Source organism: Podarcis muralis, chromosome 14 (assembly GCF_964188315.1).
Source record: "Podarcis muralis chromosome 14, rPodMur119.hap1.1, whole genome shotgun sequence".
In the NCBI taxonomy this organism is placed as follows: domain Eukaryota; kingdom Metazoa; phylum Chordata; class Lepidosauria; order Squamata; family Lacertidae; genus Podarcis; species Podarcis muralis.
The window spans coordinates 43,537,916-43,560,517 of NC_135668.1; the positions used below are offsets into that span (position 1 = coordinate 43,537,916).

At 46.1% G+C, this 22,602-nt stretch overlaps 1 protein-coding gene across 1 annotated transcript in view; it reads right to left on the reverse strand.

Moving 5' to 3' along the window:
- FAM20C (FAM20C golgi associated secretory pathway kinase) overlaps positions 1-22,602 on the reverse strand; it is a 105,755-nt gene that overhangs the window by 40,930 nt on the left and 42,223 nt on the right. The window contains exon 3 of the mRNA XM_028706062.2: positions 16,214-16,292. Coding sequence (XP_028561895.2) covers positions 16,214-16,292 — 79 coding nt within the window. The remainder of the gene's footprint in view (positions 1-16,213; positions 16,293-22,602) is intronic.

The window sequence follows — 22,602 nt, forward strand, 5'->3', positions numbered from 1 at the left end:
TTCTGGTCAATTTCTGGATGGGAGACTGCCTACGAAACATATACGCACCTCCCTGTGACAGAAGGAAGGTGGAATATAAGCAAAATGTTATTTTCTTGCACATCCAACCTGTACAAAAACCTCCTGGGGGGACCTCCTCACAATCAGAGCAATGTGCTTGAATCGCTGGAGAGATGCCAGGGAAGGGGTGGGGGACGGGGTAACCCCTCTCCCAAGAAGGACATTTTATATGGCTTCAACAGAGCTTTTCAGCAGTGAGCTTATTAAATTCCAGGCTCCTATTGATGGTTTCGTCTGCTCACATAATGATGCTAGTATTTGAAAATGAGGGCCGAAGCAAGGGCGGGAAAACAACAACCCCAGCCCAACATTGCTTAGCTCTGCAAAACAAAACAAAACGGCAAAAACAGCCCCTAGTACGTGCTTAAAGGTTTTGGCAGTCGCAACGTCCCTTAATTGAGACGTAACGATCCTGCTGTTTAATGAAACATCAGCGCCTTTCAACCTTTGGCCTAGCATGACTCACGTTGTGTGTGAATGCACAGAAGAGCTAATTTAATGCAGCTGCAGGAACAAACCTCTTGACTATGACACTGATTATGTATCATCATGACCATCACCACTACTATGCACCTCGCCTTTCCTCCAAGTTGCTGATGGAGGCATACACAGCTTTCCCCAAAATTTAATTTTCACAACAACCCTATGAGGTTGTTTGGGTTGAGGAACAAAGGAAACTGCTTTATGCAAAGTCAGGTCCTTTGTCCACTGAGCTCAGTATCATCCACACTGGCTGGCAGAAGCATTCCAGGGTTTTAGACAGCGGCCTCTCCCAGGGTTCAGAATTAGTCGGGCGCCAGGCACATTTTATGACCGGGGATTGGCAGATTGCGAGCAGCTAGCTCAGTCAGTAGAGAACGAGGCTCCTAAAACTCAGGGTTGTGGGTTCAAGACCAAGCTGGGCAAACTATTCCTGCACTGCAGGGAGTTGGACTCTACAGTTCTATGATTCTACGATGTCTTGGCGCCACGTGTGGGGACTGAGAGTCAAGAAGAAAATGGCCGCCGCTGACCACTGAGGGCATTGAAATGCACGCAAGTTAGATCGCTGGCTGCTCCCTTCTGTGTGACGCTTTGCCTCTTCTCCCCCACGCCAAACATGCAAGTTCAAATCTGGCAAAATACTTTATATAACACACACATATACACTCAGATAACAGTATCACATTTTAAAATAACAGTTTTGAAAATATCAATAGAAAGTGTGACTGAATGAGATGGGGGTGTGACTAGACATTCTGTTGTTGCGCCTGCAACCTAGGTTCTAGGAGCCATGTGGTGAATAGTTTTTCTGTCCCAGTTTTGAACAGTAGTAGTAGTAGTAGTAGTAGTAGTAGTAGTAGTAGTAATAATAGTAATTTATTTATACCCCGCCCATCTGGATGGGTTTCCACTCTGGGCGGCTTCCAATAGAACACTAAAATACAATAACCTATTAAACATTAAAAGCTTCCCTAAACAGGGCTGCCTTCAGACTTTCTTCCAGCCCAACCTGGGGATTGAACCTGGAACCTTCTGAATGCAAAGCAAATGTTCTACCGCTGAGCTATATGGCTCTTCCTCAAAGGGACAACAACCTTCACAGCTGAATGCAGATTGGCTGCTGGTGTAGATCTGGGAATGAGGCATATCTCAAGGGGCAGGGAGGGGTCTTAGAAATTTGAATCTGCTATATCAGGGCTAAAAAATCTGTGGCCCTGCAGATCTTGTTGCCTGCAATTCCCATCATCCCTGATCACTGGTCATGCTGGCTGCGGCTGACAAGAGCTGGAGTCCAGCAACATCTGGAAGCCAAATGTTCAGGGCTCTTGGGCAAATAAAAAAAAGGGGGGGTCACTGCATTTTTCCTGTAATTTGTGGATTTGCTCTTCTCCCACCCAGTTTCCAGAAGAGAGAAATGTTCAGAACTCAACTAAAAATGAGAGAAGATGGAGAAGAGGTGGGCAAATAGGTCCTCGACAGTTCTGACCCCGCCAGCTTCTATTCCTCTGCATTTCACTTCCAAGGCATATCAGTGAATCTTTCCACAAAGGATCCCACTTATTAACGATGGAGCGGTGAAAGATCACCCCAAGACAGATGGTGGGTTCAGTCATGGCCCAATGATCAAAATTCTTCAACAACAGACCTATAGTCTTCCTGCTACCCCTTGCATTCCTCATCAGCTTATAATAGCCTCCAGAAACAGAGAGAGAGAGAGAGAGAGAGAGAGAGAGAGAGAGAGAGAGAGATCCATTTTGGCAATTTACAGACCAGCCGGGCACTCCTGCCCTTCACACCCGCAAGGGACAGCCAGCCAGGCATCTATGCCTGCCAGACGAATGGCATCCATCTGCCCAGATGGCACTGAGCCTGCACACGAGTTGTCAGACAACATCCTGTGTGCCAGAATGGCAGGGGTTTGAGCAGGCAGCTTGGCCACACCACAAGAACTTTCCTTTCTGCATGGATTCCCTCTTCTCTTGGGCAGCACCAACGCTAGATCCTTTCCTGGCTCACTCTCGCACGGTATAGCGGTTCCGGCTTCGCTATCTCAGTAAGCAACTCTTTATCTCCCTAGTAACCACAGAGAGTGGAGGCTGCATTGCAGGCTGCAGCATGGTTCAGGGGACAATGTGGTGGAGTGGTTAGAGCAGGGGAGGGGAACCTGTGACCCTCTGGGTCTCATCGGACTCCAACTCCTACCAGGCCCATGCTCAGGAATGATGGGAGCAACATCTGAAAGGCTACCAGTTCCCCACCTGTGGGTTAGAGTGTTGGACCAGGACCTGGCAGAGGAGGGTTCGAATCCCCACTCACCTTGGGCCAGTCACTGTCTCTCAGCCTTGGGGTGAGAATAAAAAATGGGGAAGCAGAAGGCCAGCTGGAGCTACTTGGAGGAAAGGTATGGCCATAAAGAAGAGACCTGCTGGATCAGACCTGTGGCCCATTTAGCATCCTGGTCTCACAATGGCCAAGCAGATGCTCCAATGAAGAAGAAGAAGAGTTTGGATTTGATATCCCGCCTTTCACTCCCTTTAAGGAGTCTCAAAGTGGCTAACAATCTCCTTTCCTTTCCTCCTCCACAACAAACACTCTGTGAGGTGAGTGAGGCTGAGAGACTTCAGAGAAGTGTGACTGGCCCAAGGTCACCCAGCAGCTGCATGTGGAGAAGCGGAGACGCGAACACGGTTCCCCAGATTATGAGTCTACTGCTCTTAACCACTACACCACACTGGCTCTCTATGAGAAGCCCATAAGCAGCTCCCAAGCAGAAGATCACTCCCTGCCTCCTGAGTTTTCCAGCATTACTATCTCTGGACGTGGAGTCAGAACATAGCCATCGTGGCTAGTAGCCAAGGTGCGATACAAATGAAATAATAAACAGATGAACTAAATTACACCAGTCCATCCCTCCTGAGCCTGCTGCCTGCCACATGGTTCAGACCACACCTCCCATCAGGCCCAGCGACTACGGCCAATGGCAAGGGCATGATGGGGTCTGTATTCCAAAACATCTGGAGCACCAGGATACTGCACTAGCTGGGCCAGAATTCCCCAAACTTGAATTTCCAGCTGTTTTTTCGGACTACAACTCCCATCATCCTTAGCTAGCAGGACCAGTGGGCCGGGATGATGGGAACTGTAGTCCAAAAACAGCTGGAAACTCAAGTTTGGGAAACACTGAGCTAGGCCTTTGGTTTGATCCAACAGGTTCACCCCACGTCCTTTTAATGTAGACGAGGAAGGTTTCTTTTCCTTGAAAACATTATTCCGTAAAGTTTAGCCAAGTTAGCTTCCCTTAATGCTAGGACAACACGAGCAGCACAGCTTTCTTGAGTCCTGTTAGAACTAAAGAACTGCCAAACAGTCCTAGAGCCTCAGTCTACAACACCCTGTAATTTCTGCCTGAGCTTTTTCCTCAGCAGAGCTCAGCCACAATTGCAGGGTGAACATTATGGTACAAGGAAGCTTGAGCAAACATCGTCTTCTCCTTCTCCTCTGGCTTCTTGAGCCTCAACAGTACCCTGCTAGCCAAAAAGCTTTCTTCACTACGTAGGGGTGTGGATTGTTTGCACCCGTCCAGTGCTTTCAGGACTGCAGCCTAGTCATTCAGCCTTTAGCAAGGCTTGAACCCAGGGATCCGGAAACCTCTGTATTGGTTTTTCCGTCTCCGCAAGAGTTCCTGCTGTTTATATATTTACCTTTGATTTTTAGACATGTCCACAGGCAGGAAGCTGAGGGTTACTAAATAGGCCCTACGGAAAGGATGAGCTGGCCAGAGGCCTTAAGGGTGGGGGTGGAGAGGTGGGATTGACAGTAAATACTGACTGCCAGAGCCAAAGCTGCCCACTTCCGTGAATTCAGAGCTGGACCCTTACCTAGGCCTGACCTGGTGTGGGCAGGACTTGGAAAAGAAACAGGACAACACAGTAAATGCAAAAATGTGCTTTAGTTCTTTTTTTAAAAAAAAAGAGAGAGGGAGAGAAGCAGTTTTATAGTAAACACATCCGCAGAACAGGAAGCAACAAGCTCGATTTTGATGGGGAAGATGGGCGGTTATTGTTTTCTGTGAAGAACTTAAGAAAAGCCTTGCTAGCTCCACACCAAAGGCCTAGCTACTCCAGCATCTTTGTTCTCACAAGCCACATTCACACTACACATTTAAAGCTGCCCCCCCCAAGAATCATGGGAACTGTAGTTTGTTAAGGGTGTCGGGTGTTGCTAAGGTAAAGGTAAAGGTACCCCTGCCCGTACGGGCCAGTCTTGACAGACTCTAGGGTTGTGCGCTCATCTCACTCTAGAGGCCGGGAGCCAGCGCTGTCCGCAGACACTTCTGGGTCATGTGGCCAGCGTGACAAGCTGCATCTGGCGAGCCAGCGCAGCACACAGAACGCCGTTTACCTTCCTGCTGGTAAGCGGTCCCTATTTATCTACTTGCACCCAGAGGTGCTTTCGAACTGCTAGGTTGGCAGGTGCTGGGACCGAACGACGGGAGCGCACCCCGCCGCGGGGATTCGAACCGCCGACCATGTGATCGGCAAGTCCTAGGCACTGAGGTTTTACCCACAGTGCCACCCGGGTCCCGCTTCGGGTGTTGTTAGGAGGTGCCTATTCCCGTCACAGAGCTACAGTTCCTAAAGTAAAGGTAAAGGGACCCCTGACCATTAGGTCCAGTTGTGGCCGACTCTGGGGTTGCGGCGCTCATATTACTTTATTGGCTGAGGGATCCGGCATACAGCTTCCGGGTCATGTGGCCAGCATGACTAAGCCGCTTCTGGCAAACCAGAGCAGCACACGGAAATGCCATTTACCTTCCCGCCGGAGTAGTACCTATTTATCTACTTGCACTACTTGCATTTATCTACTTACTGCTAGGTTGGCAGGAGCAGGGACCAAGCAACGGGAGCTCACCCCGTCGCAGGGATTCGAACTGCTGACCTTCTGATCGGCAAGTCCTGGGCTCTAATCCCTCTTCAAGGGAACTCTGGAAATTCTAGCCCTGTGGAACAAGACATTCATTTGTTCCTCTTGGTGCCCTCCCAGGCTTGTGATATGTGGTAGGAGATACCCAGACCCGGCTCCCCATCTGGTGCCACTGCAGCCTCCCAATCTGTGTCCAGGTCACTGCTGCACACAGGAGCCATAATAGCAGCTCCCCTTGCAAGCATGCGCACACCCTGCATTTGAACCACGGGCTGGATTGTTCTGCTAAATTGCAAGCATGCTTAGCAAGGAATGTTGGGGGATTCTGGTGAAAATGGGAATGGATAATGCCAATATCTGCTTGTTCATCCCATGTCCAGTGCAAAAATCAATCCGTTGAATATAATTGGCATTTGCTGTTATTGTTGTTTTTAGTCTGCAAACAATATGCAATTGATTACCACCACTCACCCCAATTTCCACTTTGTCACTTTTTCATGGAAATGAGTGGTGTGGAATAACACCATGGCAAGGCAATTTACACAATTAATTGCGTAAATTACGTAAGTTATGTATTTTCGCCATGACGAAACAAATAGCATGATTCTGGGCAGGAGGCAAATTGAAGGGAGACAGTGCTGCACATGGTGAATACAGGGCAGAATAGAAAACAGTGATGCTTCTCCATCAAAATATATGCTCACAACAGAGAGAGAGAGAGAGAGAGAGAGAGAGAGAGAGAGAGAGAGAGAGAGAGAGAGAGGCATTTCCTGTTTCCTATCTTCAGACACAAGGCACTTCTCAGTTCTGAACATGCACGGCAGTCCTGAATGTTTTGATTATCAGCTTCTGCCCTTCAGATCAGCTTGTCGCATCACAAATCTGGAATATCAGCCTCTTGTGCACAGAAGGATTGCAACAGCGACATCCTCATGGGAAATTGCTTTAAGCTGTTTCTCCAGCCAGAGTGGCGTTCTCTGCGCATCCACCGTGGCTCCTTCAGCAGAGCGTGTCACAGAGCAATCCCAGTGTTTTTAGAATCACGGTCGCTGAACGCATCTTGCATTTAGGAAGATGCTGGAGTGAAGGTGGGGAGCCGCTGCAATTTGAATTAATTGCTACGTTGACTCTGGAGCGGTGTGTTGATGCTGGAAGCCAAGTGTGCCGAATTAATTCCGCCTTCCCCCACCCCCATCCCCGGAGTCAGAAATGCATGCAATGTTATTTTATTTTCCTTTTCAAATGAATCGTTTTCAAAGGGTTTGGGATTCTTACAGGCTGATGTTAGGCTCTATCTAAGATGTCTGCCACTTAACACCAGCCATCGCCCATGCAAGCTAGCAGGGGAACAAAGCAGGCATTTCGTGGCAAACCCAGATCTCCAAAACAAGGTCTGCACAAAGTATTTCAGTTATAGAGGCATGCTGGTGGTGAACAGTTTAAAACAACCTGCTGAAAACACCTTAAAATTCCTTAAACCATCACCTACTGTCAAAATGAATAATTTCAGGGTGGCCAGGGACACGTTTTTCAGCCTTCAAATTCCTGGGTAAAAAGAGATGTTTTCAAATTTCTTCTGAAAGTTAACAATGAAGGAGACTGACACATCTCACTAGGAAGGCATCTGTAAGTTGGGAACTACTACTGAGAAGGTCCTATCACAGGTGACTGCCCCCCCCCCATCTCAGCTGACTGTGACGATTAACAAGAACCATATAGCCTTAAGTATTTGGTGTCTGAGCATTCTTGATTTCCTCTTCCCTCTCCATTCCCCTTTCCTCTTGTGTCATGCCTGCAAGGGTTATGCTGGTTTGATTGATCTGCAAACTGCTGTGGGTCATCTTTTGGGTGATGAATGAGGTACAAATGTTAGGAACAAGGACGGAGGGAGGGAAGAAGGATTGTGCATCCCGTTAAGGGTAGGTAGCCACGTTTATGCAAATCTGCAGGTGACTGTGCAGCTGTGTTGCAAACAGCACAGACATCAAGCAGGTCTTGTTTGAATCCAGCTGTCGGTTCAAGTTTCATCCAGCCACAACTTGCTTGGGCTGTTCTCAGGCCCTGGCAACTGTACTCCGATTTCTGGCCCTTTGAAAGCAGGAGACACCAATAAATTATTGGACTGTCATTTCTATGTTGCTGTTGTTTTAATTCTGCATTGCCTTGAGCATGTTTAGTAGAAAGGCAATTCAAAAATAACTGTGAAGATGGCCACACCCTCGCCATGCTAAAAGGAAGGAATGCCCCGCAGCTTCTCCAAGTAATTTTATTTGTCTTTTCCTGGCACGAGTTGAGGAGATACCAACTGAAAACTGAGAAAGAGGGAGGGTAACACACTGTTTGGGGAATCTGGGGAACATAGTGTTACAAAACTACAAAAGTTGGTTGCCTCATCCTCCCTCTGCTGGCAAGAGCCCATGGGATTTCAGGCACTCACCCCGGGTCTGTGGAGCTTTGGAGAATTGAGACACAGTGGCGACTGCCGTAGCTTTGAGAAATATGGTCTATTCACCCATTTATACCTTCAGTCTTCATGGAGGGAGTCCAGATCTTACAGCATGGGCATTTCAAGAAGCGCTTGCCCCTCAAAGCAGTGCAGCCCTGGAGTCTTAGGCATCTCTCCCAGCCAGCCTTCAGCCAGCCTGCCCAACATGGATCCCCATCTTTCTTCCTCCTTCTTCCTCCCAAAACACCCTGCTAAAAACTCTCTTTTCCTGTCACTTCACACACCCCATTACCTTGGCAGCACGTGTCTCCCCAGGCCAAACGATTCCTTTTAGATGGCTCATCAACACATTTTGTCATGTTAACAGATTTGCTCTTTGCTAGGCCAGCCAGGCTGGTTTGCATAAGCCAGCCCAAGGATTCCCTGTCTTGCACAGCTCTGCAGCTTGTACTTTTATCTATATCCCAATTCAAATTTGCACCTTGGTTTTGGAACGCTTAGGTTTTGAAACAGACTTCTGGAACGGATTAAGTTTGAGAACCAAGGTACCACTGTAATAAAAAGCCACTTGGTGTTACTAACCTTCCAGCATTTGGCTGGGCTGGCTTTGGGTGGCTTCCTACCCGGTGTATCGAGCCGTTTAAGAAAGCCTGGCATGAGAAATCTCAATATGTGGGGAATATTGCAGTATATTAAGCAAAGCTCCACGCTAATTGTTTGTTAGATACATTTCAGCTATGTTCAGAACTCCCTTGGTGTTTCCTGGAAGCATTCTCATTTGGGGTTGATTCATGCAGAATTAGCAACAGAATTTGCATTGGGCAATAAGGATTTGTAAATAGAGCTGGCTAACCCTGCAACCTTTTATGGGCAATTAGTTCAGGATGGAGGATGTAGATCTTCAAATAAATGAAATAATTGTTGCACGGTGGGCTCCGCTCACGCAAGGGCATTCTTTCAGCCTTCCTTCCCTGCCTTTCATTTGATTTAAGAGGTCGGAGAATAAAGCAATTAGAAGCCTGCAGTCCAAGCGCAGGCTGGTTGGCTCAAATCAATAAGTAAATCTGCCCCTTATCTTATTAACCCCATCGTGCGCCCCAGTTTCTTCAAGCCTCCTTCTCCTTCATTTACCCTTCCTGTTTCCAGTCCTGTAACCTTCCCTGTATATTCTCCTCAACAACTGAGCTCGCTGCCTGTCAGTTTCCCTATCACCTGGAAATTATTTCCACTACTCAACCTGCCCTTCAAAAGGTAATATTCCCAGGCTGTGACTGAGGTTTCTAGCCCAGCCAAAATTACCACTGCCCTTCTGCTAACAGAAACGTAACTGCAAATATTCCGACAGCTTTATTCCCTGAACATTTAGAACATTCAGAAACATTCTGAGAAGATCAGACCATTGAGTGTTGCTGTTGCTTCGCTATCACACACATGTTCTTTATTTCTTTGTTTGATTAAAACTTTTGTATCTCCCTTTCACACATAAACCTCAAGATGGCTAGTGGAAAAAGGAGATCCACATATGCTTTAAAAATAAATAAATACAAACCTATTTCTGTCAATTGAAAAAGTCCTAAAAACTTAATTGTCAGAAAGAAACAAGCAGCAGCAGACCAGAAAATTAAAAATAATAAGAGCAGCATTTTAAAGCAGCTGGACAGGCTACATTGAAGTTGCTAAGACTGAACAATGTGCTTAAAAGGAAGATTTGATGACCACCTAGGAAAGGGGTGAGGTGGACTCTCCTGGAAAGAGAGATTTAGAGCTTGGGTGTCACCACAAAAACAGCATTCTCTTTCCTCTTAGGTCCTCAACGCACTATAGATACCATTTTAAACAGTCATGGCATCCCCACCAAAGTCCTGGGTAGTGTACCTTGTTATGGGTGCTGAGAGTTGTGGGTACTGACAGTTGTTCTTATTCCCTCTCACAGAGCTGCAGTCCTCAAGAATGGTTTAGCAGTCAATGTTTCTTTCCAGAGAACTCTGGGAATTGTAGTTCTATGAGGGGGTCTCTTAACTTCTCTCAGCACTCTTAGCAAACTACACTTCCCAGGGTTCTTTGTGGGGGGGGGGGGGAGGCCTGGCTTTAAAGCAGTATGATACTGTCTTAAATATATAGCATGGATTCAGCCTTAGTCAGACATTAATTTGAAGGACACAAGCATCCCCTCAACCTGATGGGAGCTCCATAGCCCAGGGATCGTGGTGGTAAATGTCTGCCTTCCTAAGTGAACCTTAGCCTCCGCTACCACAGTGGTCTCCAAAATGCTTCTTTATGCATTGATCTTATTAGGTAGATTAATAACAGACAAGAAGAAACGAACAACTTGCTTCAAATTCTATCCAATGCCTTGCGCACAATGGCATCAAACTGTCCACGTCATAAAACACAGGAAAGGTACAAAACAAGATAAAACTGGAATAAAAGCAAAGGCAAGGCGGCTCAGTTCAAGAGATAAAAGACTCTTCAAAGGTCATCATCATCGTAGTCCCTGGCAAATGCCAGAAAGATAAGCTGGTATGGTCACGTAGTCCAGCCGCCTGCAATGCCGGAATCTCAGCTAAAGTATCCCTGTCTGATGGCCTTCAAGGAAAGAATGTTCACCACCTCCTGAGGGAGTCCGTTCCACTGTGGAACAGCTCTTACAGTCAAAAAGTTGTCCCTTCCGTCGGAAGTTCTTCCATCGGAATATCCCTTCTTGTAACTTGAATCCATTGGACTGGGTCCTAACTTCCAGAGCTGGAGAAAATAAGCTTACTCAATCTCCCATGTGACAGCCCTTCCAATATTTGAAGATGGCTATCACATCTCCCCTCAGTCTCCATTTTTCCATGCTGAACGTACCCAACTCCCTCAAGTAGACAAAATATCATTATAATACTGTATATCATTATAATTTTGGACACTCGCACTAGTATTATCCTCCTGGAATCAAGTAATGTCTCTGGAGAGATAAACATTCCTGGAGTCCTCCCATTTGTGAAAACTTCAAAAGGTTTTTGAACTTTATTATTATCTGAGGAAGATCTTTGAAACAGGACCTTGCCCAGAAGCCTTGTTGTCTGCTGCTTAAAGTATTCTTTGATATAATTATTATTTATTTTGTGCTTTATGGTTCCTCGTAAAGCCTAGTGGAAATGTACACTTTGCAACTGCAATGATACTTTGTCTCCTTTACTGCAAACTTTTTCTCAATATTGCAGTAGTATATTGTTGCTACAGATATAATAATAGCAATAATTTATTATTTATTTGACACTCTTCTAACTGAGTTGCCCCAGCCACTCTTGGGCGCCTTCCAACAAATGAAAACATCAAGCACAGTAAAACGTCAAACATTAAAAACTCCCCTATACGGGGCTGCCTTCAGATGTTTCCTAAAAGTAAGATGTTTATTTCCACAGGGCATCTGCCACTACTGAGAAGGCCCTCTGCCTGGTTTCCTGTAACCTCATTTCTTGCAATGAGAAAAACGCCAGAAGGCTCTTGGAGCTAGATAGGGGGCCACCACTGAGAAGGCCCTCTCTCCAGGTGCCAACCACTATAACCCAGTTGGCAGGAGCAAAAAAACCCCAGAGCCTTGGTGATGTGGGCCATGGGTATCTGCCTTATATAGAATCAGACTCAATGGTCCATCTAGCTCAGCATTGTCTTATATGGTCCAACAGTGGCTCTCCAAGGTTTCAGGCAGTGGACATTCCCAGCCTCAACAGCAGATGTTGGGGATTGAACCTGGGACCTTTGCATGCAAATAATAATAATAATAATAATAATATAATAATAATAATAATAATAATAATAATAATAATAATAATAATAATTTATTTATTCCCTGCCCATCTGGCTGAGCTTCCCCAGGCACACTCTGGGCGGTTCCCAGTCGAGTGTTAAAAACAATACAGCATTAAATATTAAAAACTTCCCTAAACAGGGCTGCATTCAGATGTCTTTTAAAGATAAGATAGCTGCTTATTTCCTTGACATCTGAAGGGAGGGCATTCCACAGGGCGGTCTCCATTACTGAGAAGGCCCTCTGTCTGGTTCCCTGTAACCTCACTTCTCGCAATGAGGGAACCAAAACAACAGATGCTCTACTACCGAGAACCAGGAGATCCTTTTGGCAGCCTGGTTCCATCATCCCTGACCACTGGCCATGCTGGGTGGTGCTGATGAGAGCGGGAGTTCCAACAACATCTTTAGAGATGCAGGTTTCGCTATCCCTGAAATAGCGGCCTGTGCTCCATCAAGCAGAGCACATGTCCCCCTCCCCACAAAAAATCCGAGACTGGGAGGAAAAAGCCACCAGGCCAGAAAACATGATTTGTGAGCCCCGCTGATTCTCATTTGAAAAATTAAGTACTGCAGTCTTCTGAAGGCTTCATACAGGAAACCTGATGTTTAGCATGGATGTGAGGAATACTAAATAGACACTCAAAGCCACTTACCCTCCCCGACTCTCCTGCTTTACAGACCCACTTGGAGGGAACTAATAATTGAACTTCTATACCAGGGAAACAAAGCAAGGAAATGAGTCTATGATTGCGGCAAGGCCCCAACACGGATGCTGAATGGCTTTGTTAAACCTTCGGTGGCCCCTAGCGACTTTGCAAAACCCAGTGTAATAAACACACCACGCTTCCACTTTAGTGCTGACCTCCTTCGAGTGTGCCCCTGCCTTTATTCAAATTTCCTTACCTCCGCTTTTGATTTCCACCCTCGTCCCTAATCTGAAAGTCCAATCCCTCCTGGGTTAAGAAAACCAAGCCTACGGTATTTATCGCCCCAGGTGCCCTTCTGCTTTCCTCGGCTTGCTTTAGGTTCCTGGAATCCCCTCCCCAAACAGAAATCTTGATAGGTGCGTTATCATCCTTCAGGACGACAACCACAGGGCTCGCCTCCAAACCAAGTCACTAATATGGACTGTTGCACATTCTCCCAACAAAGGAAAGGGCAGCAACTCGAGGGCAGAGCTGGTCTGCAGGTAAAGGGTGCCAAATTTAAGCCCCAGTTAACCTCTAGTTAGGGACGCGGGTGGCACTAGGCCTAGGGTTTGCCAATCAGAAGGTTGGCGGTTTGAATCCCTGCAACGGGGTGAGCTCCTGTTGTTCTGCTCCTGCCAACCTAGCAGTTTGAAAGCACGTCAAGTGCAAGTAGATAAATAGGTACCGCTCCAGCGGGAAGGTAAACGGTGATTCCGTGCGCTGCTCTGCTTCGCCAGAAGCGGCTTAGTCATGCTGGCCACATGACCCGGAAGTTGTACACCGGCTCCCTCAGCCAATAAAGTGAGATGAGCGCCGCAACACCAGAGTCGGTCACGACTGGACCTAATGGTCAGGGGTCCCTTTACCTTTACCTAACCTCTAGTTAAAAGGATCCGAGATGAGAAAGGCCTAGATCCGAGGCCCTGGAGAGCTGTGGCTGGTCAGAGAAGTTTTGTTTACTACAAAACAAAACCGGTACCAGGCACAATCCTGCATTGCACGGGTTGGACTGGATCAGGCTTACTCAACCTCGGCCCTCCAGATGTCTTCAGCCTACAACAACTCCCATGATCCCTAGCAAGCAGGACCAGTGGTCAGGGATGATGGGAATTGTAGTCTCAAAACATCTGGAGGACTGAGTTTGAGGAAGCTGGATGATCCTGGATGCCCCATCCGACTCTACAATTCTATGATCAGAACATAGCCCTTCTGGATCAGGCCAAAGGCCTATCCAGTCCACCTTCCAGTCACAGTGGTCAACCAGATGTTTATGGAAAACCCATGAGCAGAACACAGCGCAGGATCTCTCTCCTAACGTTGTTCCCAGCAAATGGAATTCAGAGGCACAACCCTGCCTTTTCCAAAGCTGCAGCACATCTTCATCTTAACCCTAGCATCCAGGTCTGCTGCTGTTCTTCAGTCTGATCGCCTTTTGGGTAAGCAAAGATCTGTGAACCGCCCTGAGACTCCTGGGCAGAACTGTAGTTTCCCCATAAACTAGGGCTGCTATACGTCCAGATATTTCTGGACATTGCCGGGATTTCAAAGGCGGGATTGAAAAATTGAAAGGTGGCCTTTGGGGGCCTTCCTTAAAAAACAACAACACCTCAACAATGTTTGGGGTGTCCTGGTTTTTAGTTTTTGGAAATATGGTAATCCTATCGTCAACTACAATTCTCAAAACTACAGTTCCCAGGATTCTTTGAAAAAAGTCACCTGCTTCAAATGCATAGTGCATACGTAGCCTAGGAGAATACAGAAGCCTGACTAGCCACTGACTGCAGCTGCTCCATTTGATACAGGACAAATCATAAGAGGTCTCTGCCTCGAGGGGCCTCCAGATGTTAATCTTATCATTCCTGACAGCTGGGCATGCTGGCTGAGTCTTTTAGAGTCCCAACAGCCTTGGGAGGGCCACACGTTCCCTATTCCTGCTCTTAAGTAGACAATGCACAGGACTGGACTGTTTGTGACTGAGACTGTTCCTTGCAGGGTCTGGTTGGGGCAGGAAGAGAGGGAAAGGTTGTTGATGGCACCAGGTAAATGGTAGAGATCAACAGAGATTATCACAAGGCCCCAAAAGGTTTTAACTAACACAGACTGGAGGATTAGCTCCAATCCAAAAGGTGCAGAGATGTGAGCAAGTCTGTCTGTAGGAGAACGTTTTTCCCATTATCTTTTCATCTGCTCTGTTAATCAGAACCAGCAGGGGATTCGGGTTTTGTGAAGGGGGATTGGAGTAGCTATGCACAAAATAACTTCAAGCCACCCAGAAAATATCCCCAAGCAGGCAGCCAAGCGGTGCTGGGAGCTTGAGAAACGCAGGCGCTTTGGTGCCTTTTCTCGGCCACCTCGCAGCTTATTGCAAATTCAGAGATCTAAATCAGAGCAGTCAGCCTGTTCCCCCAGGTTTAGCTTGATCTGGGGCCAAGAAGACACTTAAATATCTGGCATGTGCAGGATCCCAGCAGCTTGTAGACAGCTGGTTGTATGCAGGTGTGTGTGTGTGTGTGCATATATATATATATATATATATTTGCTTTCGTATATATATATATATATATATATATATATATATATATATACACACACATATATGCTGGTTTTACTGTATGTAGGCATTCTTATTTTTTGCTTAAAATACTGCACATCACTTTGAGTTGCCATAGCAAAAAGGCAACTAACAAATTTAATTAATTAATTAATAATATAATAATTTGGATTTATTTTTTTTTACTTACTGATGCAATCACGAGCACAAATCACAAATGAATATACAACCAAAGGGAAATCTGGGAGCGGCAGGGCAGGGGGATGCATTTGGCTATTGCCGTAAACGTGAATCAGTTTTCCTGCCATCTGAAGATGAATTATTTTCCAAGCTCTTCCCCGCAATGAGTCCAAGGTAAATCTGGAATCTTAAACCCAAATCTAACTCATGAGCCTTAACCCATATTTGACCTTCCCTGAGTTCGTTAATGTCTGGCAGAGGTTCATACAGGAGGCAAGTTGAAAGCAGTAAGACATCTGCAAAGCAAATGAGCTTTTCTGGTTAGTGCATGCTGGCCTTACCAACCTGAGTTGAGTTTACGCCTCTGGTCGTGAATGTATCCTCAGCACAAAATATTATATTATTTCGTGCTATGTCTCCATCCCCCCATGCAAATATCATCTACACCTGGCTGGAGGTGGGGGTTGATTGGGACCAATGTAGGGGAAAGCGTTAAAAGTCCCCTTTATTTATGCTGTAGTCTGCACCATAGGGACGCGGGTGGCGCTGTGGGTTAAACCACAGAGCCTAGGACTTGCCGATCAGAAGGTCAGCAGTTCGAATCCCCGTGACGGGGTGAGCTCCCGTTGCTCAGTCCCTGCTTCTGCCCACCTAGCAGTTCAAAAGCATGCCAGTGCAAGTAAATAGGTACCGCTCTGGCGGGAAGGTAAAGGGCATTTCTGTGCATTGCTCTGGTTCGCCAGAAGCAGCTTAGTCATGCTGGCCACATGACCCGGAAGCTGTACGCCGGCTCCCTCGGCCAATAAAGCGAGATGAGCGCCACAACTCCAGAGTCGGTCACTACTGGACCTAATGGTCAGGGGTCCCTTTACCTTTACCTTTAGTCTGCACCAGATTCCACACACACCCGAGGCCTCCCTTTAATTCAAAAGCAGGTAGGGGCACTCATTGCTCCTTGTGTCATTACTGTCATATCTCTTTCCACCACAAGCTTGGCTACAGACAAGAATGCCCATTAGTGATCTCTTCGCAGGCATCAGAAATTTTGTAAAACTTGCTTTTTAAAGACAGGGATTCCCCACTTACTTCATTGGCTTAAACAAGGCTTGCCCGTAATTCTGGAATGTCATTATCAGTTTGAGCTGGGTGCCTCCTGATTTCATTGCTGTAGAGGAAGGGGAAAGCAGAAGGGGAGAAAGAAAGAGAAAAATAGTTAAACCATGCCCGTACAGTTCAATAGACACCCAGCAAATTTTTAATACTGAAATGTCACAGTTAACCACCTGCAGCGAGAAAGAAGGGTTATTTATAGGGCAGTCAGCATCAAAAACACAGCGGTGCCATTTTTAACACTGGGAAGGTTTTTTTCATGTGTGGTCTCCTTGAGAGCTGGATGAGCTTGTCAGTTTCGATTTCTCCCAGTTGCTCAGTTTTCAGTCTCAACTTCACCAGATTTCCACATCAGTTTGTGAATTATTAGTACTGTTATTTTAAAAAGCCCTCATGAAAATTCATCAGCCTTTTAGCACACATTTTCCTAGCACGTGCAAGCAGACTTCCCTTGCAAGCATTTTAGCACATGATTTCCACAAATACATGCATTTCTGTGCATATGGTATATGCATATTCCCCTAATATATGCAGTATATGCAAACTTCCCTTGCAAGCATCTTAGCACATGATTTCCGCAAATACATGCATTTCTGTGCATATAGTATATACATATTCGCCTAATACAGTGGTACCTTGGGTTACATATGCTTCAGGTTACATACGCTTCAGGTTACAGACTCCGCTAACCCAGAAATAGTACCTCGGGTTAAGGATGAGAACAGAAATCATGCTCCGGCGGAGCAGCAGCAGCAGGAGGCCCCATTAGCTAAAGTGGTGCTTCAGGTTAAGAACAGTTTCATGTTAAGAACGGACCTCCGGAACGAATTAAGTACTTAGCCCGAGGTACCACTGCATATGCAATATAAGCCAACTTCCCTTGCAAGCATTTTAGCACATGATTTCCACAAATACATGCATTTCTATGCATATAGTATATGCATGTTCCCCTAATATATGCATTCTTATTCTCTTTTGCTATTGTTGGGAGAACTGGATTGCAAAATCTGGGAAAGGGAAAATTTGTAAGGCACGGTGCACTTTGGTCTCCATATTGGATAGGTTCACATTGAAGCAAGAAGTGAACCAATATTCATCCCCCATTCCTAGCTTCCCCTCAAGGCAAGGTTAAGAACAGAAGAATAGCCAGTTGAACTATGCCATTGACCCATCTAGTCCAGCATCTTGTTCTCACAATAGTAAACCCCAAATGCCTGTGGGAAACCAGGACACAGAACATGAGCACAAGAGTACCCTTCCCATCCTCTGTTTTCCAACAACTGGTACTGTATTCAGAGCATTGCTGCCTCTAACTGAGGAGGTAGACCATAACCATCATGGCTGGCAGTCACTGGCAGCCCTTTCCTCCATGAATTTACAAAAGTAAGGCCACATCTTCAAGTGCCACTTGGCAAGGACGTGCCAAGCAGTGTCTTCAGGAAGGAGGGTGATGCTAAGTAAAGTCCAGATACAGGAGAATGTGGCTTGGCAAGGTATATTCCGAGCCAGACAAGTCTCATCAGGACCACGGATAGCTCCCAGTGGGTTCTTCTGCTGCCTCTATTGTAGGTAATGGGGGGAATGTTGCCTTAGCAAAGAGCTGTATCCATTGGAAGCCCCATGAAGGCTAGCGAGCATGTCTTCTGGAATTGGACCCACCTCCCTGGAGAAGTTTGCTCCTCAAAGAACCATTGCCTGTTTCTGGAATCACTGGCTTCTCCAAGACAGAGGTTAAAGGGGTAGTCCTCAGAGTTTGAAGAAGGCAAAGGGGGTGTTGTTCCTAAGCTGGGAGAGTACAGGAGATGCTGACCCCCCCAAAAAAAACCCCACACAAACCAACAGGGTTAAGCATCTTAAGAATATTAATAAGAGCCTGTTGGATCAAGCCAAAAACCCATCTAGTACAGCATCTTCTTCTCACTGTGGGTGACCAGATGCATATGGGAAGCCCATAAGCAGGACCAACTCTCCCCACTTGTGATTCTCAGCAGCTGGTTTCCAGAGGCAAACTGCCTCCAGCAGTGAGGGTGGACATAGCTACGATGGCTAGTAGCCACTAGCCTCATCTCCCAATTTTTCTTCCTTATTTGGATTCTCTTTGGAGGCATTGCAGGGGTGGTAACACATATGCACAAACACACAAGTCATCACACCAGCAGCAGACAACATGTAACTGCACCTTGGCTTTTAAAAGCACTATCTTCAAAGCTGATTCTGTCAGGCAGCATAGTGTGTGCAATTTCGTCCTTTCTTTAAATAAATAAAATAAAAAAACCCTTCCTTCCAAAGGTCAGATAACCCACATCTTTTGGAGAGCTGACAAAAAAATAATCCAGATTTATTTTTGGGGGTGTGCGTGCGTAAATAAATGTCACATTATTCTACTTCAGATCTGTTGTCCTTCAGCTTCTTTGGCCTTGTGCGTTTTCTCTCCCTGAACCAATGATATTAGCTACACGTCCTTTTAATTACTCCTCTCGGTGCTGTGTTACTGATAGGTCACCAGCTTGTAATCTGTCCTTTTCCCTCCTCCTTTCTTTTCTGTGCTACAAAATGTTATGCAAATCCGGTCAGTTTAATTACTCTTCGGCTCGAGCAAAACAGTCCCTCCAGCCTCGCTGTTTTCTGCTGACCTTAGCCTTCTCTTGCATTACCGACCCATCCCACAGGAACAAATAAATAATTAGAAATTAAAGTGCATTAAGCAATTTGCACCAAATAGGCAGAGCAGGAACGCACAGGTTTCACATATTAGATGAAGTTGGTGGTGCTGAGTAGGCCAAAACTCGGAATGCATTTCAGGGGAGAAAAGCATGCTGTCATTTTAAAGAAAGCAAAACCTCATTTCCAGTACTCGAAGCAGCTGCCTGAAGTCAGGTCTCTTGCAAATGCACAGCGCATGGTAACAAATTTCGCCATACATTGTCAAGGCTGCTTGAGAACACGCCGTGTGTCCTCATTTCAACTCTCTTCACTTGTTTATAAAACAAGTGGCACCTGAAACAAAATGTTGTTTGGTGGGCTACTTCTGTTCAGGGGTCCTTCCAGCCAGCCAGCAATTCCCTTTCCAGAATACAGTGGTACCTCGGGTTACATACGCTTCAGGTTACATACGCTTCAGGTTACAGACTCCGCTAACCCAGAAATAATACCTCGGGTTAAGAACTTTGCTTCATGATGAGAACAGAAATCGTGCGGTGGCAAAAGGCAAAACCCATTAGCTAAAGTGGTGCTTCAGGTTAAGAACAGTTTCAGGTTAAGAACGGACCTCCAGAACGAATTAAGTACTTAACCCGAGGTACCACTGTACTCCATTCCCTTTCATTCTCCCTCTCTGGTTTTTCATGTCCCTCTTGATGATCAATCAGTCAGCATTTCACAGCAACTACCACTTCTCAGTCCCCATTTGGACTGGGGTTATTGGGGAAGGGTTGCCCTAGGGTCTGCCAAAGGTTTTTTGAGTGCAAAATTTGGGGTTTCTCCAAGCCTGCTTATGCATCCCTATTGCCTTTGGATGATTCTGTGCTGGCTTTATCAATATCCAGACTCAAATAATGAGTCAGCTGCCAGTGTATGAAGATTATCAGCTTGTGGTACCATGCAGGTGGGCTTTTTCACTGATGGCGCCAGTGTTGCGGAATACCCCCCCCCCCCACTGAAATCAAAGAATCATAGAACTGTAGAGGTGGAAGGGACCCTGAGGATCATCTAGTCCAACCCCCCGCAATGCAGAAATATGCAGCTGCCCCTTATGGGGATTGAACCTGCAACCTTGCCATTATCAGCACCATGCTCTAACCAACTGAGCTATCCAGGGAGTAAATACAAGAGGCATTGTTAATGTTGGTATTCCACCTCATCCTGAAGGCACACTCGTTTGGGCAAGCAGAACTTCTGGTTTTATTTTATTTTTATTTTTAATTTATTTATTAAATTTGTACGCTGCCCCTTCATCCACAGGTTTCAGGACAGTTCAGCTTTCTTTAAACCTTTTTAACTGCTATGCTTTTTAATTGTGGATTTCCTATGGCGTATTTTTTTACTATGTATTGATTTCACTGTTGTAAAATACTTAGAAGCCATTTTGGCAGTATATGAATTAATGAATAAGAATAATCATGCAGAACAGGAGTGCGAAATCTTTTTTGGACTAATGACCACATTCGTTACTGGGCAATCTTTTAAGCGCTACGTGCCAGTGGCAAAATGAGCCAGGATGCAAATTTTGTACACTAGGGTAGTTTTTTACACACATGCATGAAACCCTCTCTAGCCTCCATCCAGAGCAGGGGTCAGCAAACTTTTTCAGCAGGGGGCCAGTCCACTGTCCCTTAGACCTTGTGGGGCGCCGGACTATATTTTGTTTGGGGGAAGAACGAATTCCTATGCCCCACAAATAACCCAGAGATGCATTTTACATAAAAGTACACATTCTACTCATGTAAAAACACGCTGATTCCTGGACTGTCCGTGGGCTGGATTGAGAAGGTGATTGGGCCAAATCTGGCCCCCGGATGTTAGTTTGCCTACCCATGAGCCAGACAAGCAAAAGGCATTATCACTGCCAATACGACCATAGTGATTCATTTTTTGGCACTTACAGGCTCTTGTCTATGAAAACACTTGCAGAATCATCCATCCTACCAGGTCAATTTTGGACTTTCCCCAGCAAACACAACTGATACCTTGAGCAATCATCCACCCAGCAGCTGAGCATTCTCCTGGGAATTTGACAAAAGAACGAAAGTGACCAGTCCCTGCCCAAACCTCCTGCCAGCGACAAAATACAAAACCATTAACCAAACTACAAATACATCCAGAAAAAGCCAAATATATAGCTGTAAGAACCTTAGCCACGAGAGATAAGCTCAGGTCAATGTCAGAAAGTCCTTTGGCATTTGGCCACACACAGCCTGATAAATGGGACGCGGGTGGTGCTGTGGTCTAAGCCACTGAGCCTCTTGGGCTTGTTGATCAGAAGGTCGGCAGTTTGAATCCCTGCAACGGGGTGAGCTCCTGTTGATCTGTCCCAGCTCCTGCCAACCTAGCAGTTCAAAAGCACGCCAGTGCAAGTAGATAAATAGATACTGCTCTGGTGGGAAGGTAAACAGTGTTTCCATGCGCTGCTCTGGTTTCGGTGTTCTGCTGCGCCAGAAGCGGCTTAGTCATGCTGGCCACATGACCTGGAAAAACTGTAGTCGGGCAAATGCCGGCTCCCTCAGCCTGTAAAGCGAGATGAGCACCGCAATCCCAGAGTCGTCTGCGACTGGACTTAACTGTCAGGGGTCCTTTACCTTTTTTACCTTTTTAGACTGATAAATACACACTCATTTTACATCATGCAATTGGGGGAGGAGGGGTTCCTTCCTACAAAGGGAGTTGACATATAGCAGGAGCAAGCGTCAAGCTGGAATTTATCCTTTTGGTAAAATAATTGTGGCATTATACCCTTTGAAGGTTGACAAAGAGATTTTCAAACTCTCAGTGTTCCAAACTGCAATCGTTTCCTAACAACTCTCTGCACCCTTAGAAAACTACAGTTCCCAGGATTGTGTGTGTGTGTGTGTGTGTGTGTGTGTTTGGAGTATTTGCCCAACTCCAGCACCGGGGGGGGGGAATCATGCAGACTGACAGCATCCCCTAAAAAAACCTCAAAAAGAAAAAAATCCTACAGGAAATAAGAAGAATCTGCACAGACATATTTTCAACGGAGCATTATGTATGGCAGGGGTAGCCAACGTGGTGCTCTCAAGCCGTTGTTCATGTTGGCTGCGGCTGATGGGGGTTGGAGGAATGGAACAACAACTGGAGGATGCTACATTGCCAATCCCTGACATTATGGTGCTCAGAGAACTGAGAAGTCCATAAAAGCCTGAAGCCTGCCAGGGTCTGTGTACGTCATCCAAATCGACTCAGATATATGCCCAGCCCACCCACGCGTTCCCAACCACACTGAGTTTCATGTTCCTGTTTCCGGTCCTATTTTTATGAACGACACATGGCAATTTTGCTTTGCATTCCTGTGTCAGACCAACCAATGTTTTTCCCCCTTTCCTTTCCTTTTTTTCCCCCCTCTTTTACAAGAAAGCCACTCACGTTTCCAAGACTCTGTTTGCACATTTGGAGATGACAACTCGAGACTCTCGCTTTTGTCCAAACAACATTGTCATAAGGATTTACAGCAGGCAGAACTGTGTCAACAGCTTTCAAGGAAGCCACAGAATAATGACACTAAGTCATTGCTGCCAGTAATGGCCTTGGAACGGCATGCTAACGAGGCCTCAAAATGGGAGGCCAATTTGGCTCCCACCAGAATTTCCAGCTCTCTTTAGCAGCAAAAAGACTACCAAGTTTTTTTGTTTGTT